We start from the raw sequence: 7486 nt of genomic DNA on the forward strand, positions 1-7486 counted from the left end.
AAATGGTTCAAATTACAAACACAAACTTGTTCATATGAAGAAACTTTAACATAAGTCTGAAATATAGCCTAAACTTAGGAATAATGTTGACCTTAACAAACTAATACAACCTTATTACAACTTGTTCTAACTTAAGGAACCCTGACTGAAGTTGTGGGAGAAAGAAGTGGTGTATGTTGAAACATCTTGAGGTCCTAAACTCCCTGGTGGCTGCATTGAAACAAATAAACAAGTTAGTTTGGGATCACAATTATGACAGAATCAAAGTAATGAAGAAGTTAGTGTCATTACATTGGTTACAGTAGCACCATTTGATGCAATAAGAACACCAAAACCCTAGGGGACCTGATTTCTCCCTTTCTCTCTGCCACCCTTCGATCCTCTTCCACCCATGCTACCTCCCCTTGGTGTGGTACTACCCCTTCCCTTGCTGCTTGAATTTTCCCCACCCCTTCCAGTTCTCCCACCTCTACTACTTGCAGGGGGCCTTCCTCTACTCCTGCTTGTTTCCCTCCCCCTTGTACTTCTAGCTAAGTTGCCTCCCATGCTGATCACTCTACCCCTTTTTCCTATTCTTAAAGGCTTAGCTGTTTCAATTAGATGAACAGAAGAGGATGGCTGCATAGGTTTTGATGGTCCAGCCTCCTTCCTTGGCCTCCCCCTTGGTCTCTTAGTAGGAGGCTCATCTTGGGCTTGTGGTAGAGCAGTTCCTCTGTTTGGGCACCTTCTCTTATTATAGCCTTTAGCTGACATAGGGAGCATGTCATTTCCATGCCATGTTTGCTCAACTTTCCTGGCATCTTAGGGTCCTCAAATGGATCCTTTCTTCTGTTCTTCCTTGGTCTTCCTGGTCCCACGTTATTTGATGGGGGGTGAATATATAATCAACTCTGACGTTGGCCAATTCCTTTCACCTTCAAGGGGAGGAATTGAATTCCCATATGCCTTCAAGTACATCTCCTTCTTTTACACTCATCCACATAATCTTCTACTTTCTTATGGAAAAAGAAAATTGCAGCCACTGCATGACAACAAGGGATCCCACACATGCCCTATTCTCTACATGTGCAAGTTTTGTTCTCTAGATCAACAGACATAGTGTCCAATATATGACTCACTTGAAATAGAGTCTGTGATGAAGGAATGACCACAAAGTTAGCAGCTTCCTCTTTCTCTGTTTCCAGCTTCTTTTGAATCCTTGGACATAACACAGTTGTCCATTTTTCCATTTCCTGCTTCTTAATGACCAACCTTCTCATTAAAGCTGCCCTTATATCCTCCAACATATACAACAAGTGCTTTGCCCTAGCTTGAATGATATACCCATTAAATGTCTCAAGCATGTTAGATGTAATGGCATCTGCCTTCACATTAGCTTTCATAAATGCCTTGCAGAATACAACTGGGTTGTAACTTTTGAATCCTTTAGCAGCTGCACCATTAGCTTTGGCCAACTTTTCAATTGCCTCTTTGTAGTTAACTTCACTGTATGACTTTGCACAGCTCCAAAACATCAACTTTATTTCATCACCTCTGATATTTTTATGCCAATTTGCAAATATATGCCTTGTACAATGTCTGTACTCAGCTTGAGGGAATGTGACACTAACCCCTCTTAAAATTTCCTAGTTAAGCAAACATACATTAATGAACATACTCAACCATAAACCAAAAAAAAAACATTAAGTAAATACAAAACCAAAAGGAAAACAAATACAGTTGTAGCTGTTACTTGATGCTCATCTGACACAATCATAGTCCTAGAGCCATCACTAAGCTGAAGGCTTTTGCTGAGGTTATTTAGAAACCACTCCCAAGAACTGTTGTTTTCACCCTCAACAACAGCCCAAGTAGTTGGGTACATCTGATCATTCCCATCTCTCCCTACAACAGACATTAACTGCCCCCCTAAGAATGTCTTCAAGAAGCAAGCATCAACACAAATAATTTTTCTACAACCCTCCATCCACCCTTTTTACAGTCCTTCAAAACAAACATACAACCTTTGAAAAATCTGAGGTGGTTTATTCTTGTCCATGTATGTCACTAAGTCCAGCCGTGTGTTTGGACTTGACCTTTTCAAGGCTTCAAGATACCTACCAACTTTCCCATAATGCTCTTTCATAGAGCCCTAAAGTTTTTTGTGGGCATGCCACTTAACTTTGTAGGAAAATTCTTTCCTAATTATCACAATGTAAGCTCTCCTGACTGTTTTTATGATCTATTTAGCTAGCCAGTGAGGCCTAGCCTTGAACACATCAAGCAGTTGTTCTGCCAACCATGACCCTTTCAACTGCTTGTTTTTCTCCATAGTTTTGATGCAACTATGGTCTGGCATTACAGTTTTAACTACAAAGAAAACTCTCCAAGAGTCCCAAGATGCATACAACCTAAAAGGACACACTATATTGCATTTCACACCAATACTTTGCTGCCTATCTCTATTTCCTGAGACAATTGTTACATATCTACCTTGAAATATTGCAAACTTAGCAACAGTTTGCTTGAAGTCATCCCTAGTTTCAAATCTATGACTAACCTTCCACTAAAAAACATTAAAGTTAGTCTCAGGCCCTACAAGCAGCCTCTCCTACTCTTCCTTTCCCCAATTGTCTCCTCTTCATCACTTCCCCTTGGTATGTGAATTTCATCACTGGATTTCTCATATTCAGAACAGTAACCTCCCTGTTTACTACTCTCCCCAGCCTTTTTACTACTATCCCTAGCCTGTTTACTACTCTTACCACCTTTGTTCCCCTCCTGCCGTGCAGCTAAATTACCCTTAGAAGCTTAAACTTGTAGTTTCTGTGCCAATTCTACTATACTACAATTGAAACCTTTCACTCTTTCCCTTGCCTTCCTTTGCTCATCATCACTACTCTCTGCATCAAAAACCTCTGGCTCCTTTAATTGTTCAATGTCATCATTATCATCCTCTTCCCCGGTCAAAGTTAGCCTGATAAATTTCATAATTAGCAAGTTAATCCTCTTCCTCATAGTCAGCTCTCAGGTTGTACACTACTACATTTTTAATCTATTGCAACCCCCAAATTCGTTGCATTAGGCATCTAAATCCGTGGCATTAGGCCTAATGCAATGGCCATGTATCGTGGCATCTGCTGGCGTTGCAGTTGGTTTAATGCAACGACATATGACACCTAATGCCACGGCATCAATAATCCATTGCGTTAGATCAATACCTAATGCAACGGTAACATTATTGCCGTGGCATTAGCTATGATATCTAATGCCACAGTTTCCTATAACTAATGCCACAGTGCATATACCCTAATGCCACGGTTCCCTATACCTAATGCCAATAAAAAAAATAATAATAATAATGATAATAATGGGTCTTAATGGGTGTCATGATGGCCAGGGTAACGGGCTCTCTAAAGCTTATTTGCTTACTCATCTTCGTGATCGTCATTGGTGTGCAAATGCGCGGGATTTGACTCGGCACTCTCTTTCTTCTAATTTGGCTATTTTCTTGGAGGCGGAGTCAACCTTTCGTCGTATGGGCATTTGGCTTTGTGGGGAGTGTTTCAAGACACATACTCTTCGTACGAAGTGTCGGCATGGTCCTGGTCCTGATGATTTTGTAGGCCCGCCTAATTCTAGGGATTGTGTTGTTCAGTTTATTCTTTATGGTTTTCCTAAACCGCAGGGTCCTGCTTCTGAGGTATCTGATCCTGTTCCTAGGGTGCCTAGTGAGCCTCATTTTGCTTTTGATGTTGCTCTTCTTGATAGTTTGCTATCTAAGCGATTTCGTTCGGTGAAATCTATCCCTCCTAAGTGTCGCTTGGATTTTTTGCGGGTTCCCTTGATAAGGTGATTAGCAAGCCTGATGACATCTCTTATTGGGTTCAATTGCTTGTGTTGCCTCTCTGTGTCCTTAAAACCTTTTCGCCGAGGAGTAGTCGAGAGTGTTCTTCGGGTGTCAAGCGACAGTGACAGGAAGAGAGTATCGCCGCTGCTATTTGTCCTTGGTGTGAGCCTTGTGGTTCTGTGTAGCTTGTGCGAGACACGTTGGCTGATGTGTCTCCACCTTTGTTGGATGCTGATGTGGACCATGATTTTTCCGAGCGTAATATTAAGTAGTGTAAGAGAAAGATTTCTGAAGGACATTACGCTACTGCGGTTAGGGTTCTTTCGTCTTCTGGTCTTGCCCCTTACAATGATGCTACTCTTGCAGATTTGCAAGCTAAGCACCTTTCCTTTCCGGCTCCTATCTTACCGGATATTCCCGTTGATCAGCACCTTATTGCTACTTCTGATGTTGTTTTGGAACAGATTAGGGGTTTTCCGCGAGGTACGTCATACGGTAGAGACGGCTTGCGTGATCAACACCTTATGGATTGTTTGAGTGGTGTTGCAGTTGCTATTTCTGATGAGTTGGTGGACTCTATTACTCAGGTGGTTAATCTTTTTCTTGCTGGGAAATGTCCTGCTGAGTTGGGAGAATATATTTCTAGTGCTCCTCTTACGCCACTTGTTAAGCCTGGTGGTGGTATTCGGCCTATAGCGGTGGGTACCGTTTGGAGGCGTTTAGTTTCAAAAGTTGGGGCTACTTTGATTGGTCCGCGTCTGGAAAGCTATATAGGAGGTCTTCAGTTTAGTGTTGGGGTGCCGGCGGGTGGTGAGGCTATTCTTCATACTGTTAATCGTTTGGTTGAGGCAGGTGGCGGTGATGTTGGCCTCTCCATGTTGCTAGTGGATTTCCAGGATGCCTTTAATTTGGTAGACCGTTTCGGCTTTGTTGCGTGAGGTTCGTCTCCGTTGTCTAGCTCTCTCGCGATGGGTTGAATTCTGTTACCCTACTCCAGCTAGATTGTTTTACGAGGAGCATATCTTATGGTCATGTCAGGGAGTGCAACAGGGTGATCCTCTAGGCCCTTTGCCTTTTGTTTTGGTTCTTCATCCGTTAGTATGCCCAAATCAGGGATTCTTTTGACTTATGTTTGCAAGCATGGTATTTAGAAGACGACACTATTATTGGTGATACCTTAGTGGTAGGAAAGGTTTTCGAGTTGATTTAGGCGGAGGGACCTTGTCTCGGTCTCCATGTCAATGTTGAGAAAACGGAAGTATTCTGGCCCTCAGAGGACCTTCGTAGTCGTCTCATCGGTGTCTTTCCTCCAGATATTGGTCGCCCTGTGCATGGTGTTAAGTTGTTGGGTGATCCTGTCAGTACTAATTCCTCTTTTTGTGGTGAGCTTGTTGCACAGAGAGTCTCGAAGACCATTGTGCTAATGGATGCTGTTGCTAAGCTCGATGATCCCCAATGCGAGTTGTTGCTTCTTCGTACGTGTACTGGGGTTTCCAAACTCTACTTTGCTATGCGCACTTGTCCTCCTTGTCTTTTTGAAATGACACAGATTTCTTTGACGTGGCCCTTCGGGCTTCTTTGAAGCGCATTGTAACTGCTTCGGGGCTTGGTTTTGGTGATTGGCAATGGAGACTTGCCACCTTACCTTTTGCTTATGGTGGTTTGGGTGTCTATTCGGCGGGTAATGTTCGACACTATGCTTTCCTTGCGACGCGTCTGCAGTCTTCTACTCTTTAGGCTATGCTTCTTCGCAATTCTGGTATTGTTGGTCTGGGATTGGCCTTTGATGGTGCTCTTAGTCTTTTTAACAGGAGTGTGGAGACTGACCTTATGAGTAACCCTAGTGAGATCGCTGCCCCCAGACTCATGAAAAAACTAGCAGATATATATTTCACGAAGGTCACTGCATCTGCGGATTACACTTTCTCTTTATCTCCGCGTCAGGTTGCCTTATGGAAGTCCCAACAGGGGGATCACTCTTCAGCCTGGTTGCGGACGGTCCCTATATCGGGTTTGGGTCAGACTATGAATGGTAAGACTTACCGTAGTGTTCTTTGCTACCGGTTGGGTGTTCCTTTGTTCTCCGTTTCAACACCGTGTTATGCTTGCTCAAGGGTTTTTGATAGGGATATTTACGGGGATCATGCAGTGTCTTGTGCTGGGATGGTGGGTATCAAACATAGGCACAACGTTGTTCGTGACACCCTGGTTGATATTTGTTTGCGGTATGGGATTTCTGCTTGAAAAGAGGTTAACTTTGGGTTAACTGGAGGGAACGAGGGGCTCTTCGACCAGCAGATGTGTTTCTTTATTCCTGGGATAGAGGCCTTGATGTATGTGTTGACTTGACGGGGTCTTCACCTTTGACACAATCGGGGTTGTCTGACTTCGTTCCTGGTCGTGTTGTGTCGGCAGTGGCTCAGCGGAAGCGGGACAAATATGAGGCGTGTTGCAAGGCTATTGGTTATGGTTTTCTTCCTTTCTCCTTTTCTTCTTTGGGGGAATTAGAGAAGGATGCTATTGCGTTGCTGAAGCAGGTTCAGGCATTCGCTAACACTCAGGATATTGGTGCTTGTGCAGCTGCTCACATTTTCAGCAGGATCAGGTTCGCTATAGCTAGAGGGGTGGGAGCCCAGATTGTATCTCGGCTCCCCACCAATTTCTTGTAAATTGATTGACTTTGTAGGTTTTTTTTTTGATATTATTATTATTATTATTATTATTATAACAATCATACAATTAAAATCAGAATTTTTTTTTAAAAAAAAAACAAAAGAATTTTATTAATATAAATTAAAAGTTTATACATTGTTATCTATAAGGAAAATTACAAAATAAAATTATCACTAGTTAAACTAAGAAAAATTCAATTAAAAGTTAAAACTAAATAATATTGTCCCCCAAACAATATTTTTAGCAATTCCTTAGACAACATTATCATTTCTTTCTACTGCTTCTCGAATTTCTCAAGTAAAGCAGTTCGGGAACAATTCGGGAAGCATGTTCTTGAGCTTAAGTATCCACCCCTAGCACTGTTAGTTTACACATATCCAATGGATTTATGTCCCTGGATAAAAAGAAACACACAAATAAATCAAAATGGTATTATAGAAGAATCGAGCACTATTTTTTTTTTTTTTTAAAAAAAAAAGAGCTGGCACTAGATTTCATTCCATGCTCTTAATCTTAGCATGCTATCAACTTATATTGATGTTGTTAGGTTTTGATGAGTCCGACTCATCGCGGAAAATAAAACTCGAGCCAAGATCAAACTCACAATTAATATAATCAAAAGACATAATTAACAAGAATTAACATAAGAGGTTTCTTCATCCATAACTCGTATGGAGTCTTTTCTACGACTTTTTATGGAGCACGGTTCAGTGTTAATGCCACAGTTAGATGTGCGTATCCCCAGAAAGAGATAGGAAGATCATTAAGACCCATTGTTGATCATACCATGTCCAACAAGGTTCGATTTCTACTTTTGGATACTCCGTTCCATTGAGGAGTTCATGGAGGTGTCAATTCTGAAAGCATACCTTTTTCTTTCAGATGGTCACCAAATTCTTAGCTCAAGTATTCACCACCTCGATCCGATCGAAGGGCTTTGATTTTCTTGCTAAGCTGATTTTCAACTTCACTCTGAAATTCTTT

At 41.8% G+C, this 7486-nt stretch overlaps 1 protein-coding gene across 1 annotated transcript; it reads right to left on the minus strand.

Moving 5' to 3' along the window:
* Positions 1–1052: 1052 nt before the first annotated feature.
* On the minus strand, positions 1053–1897 carry LOC145564844 (uncharacterized). Its single transcript, XM_081625021.1, has 2 exons — positions 1718–1897; positions 1053–1625 (listed from the first exon to the last, which is right to left on the minus strand). The coding sequence occupies exons 1-2, from the start codon at positions 1895–1897 to the stop codon at positions 1053–1055; spliced, it is 753 nt and encodes a 250-aa protein (XP_081481147.1).
* Between the last annotated feature and the right edge of the window lie 5589 nt (positions 1898–7486).

The sequence above is a fragment of the Chenopodium album genome, chromosome 10 (assembly GCF_948465745.1).
Source record: "Chenopodium album chromosome 10, dcCheAlbu1.1, whole genome shotgun sequence".
Lineage (NCBI taxonomy): Eukaryota > Viridiplantae > Streptophyta > Magnoliopsida > Caryophyllales > Amaranthaceae > Chenopodium > Chenopodium album.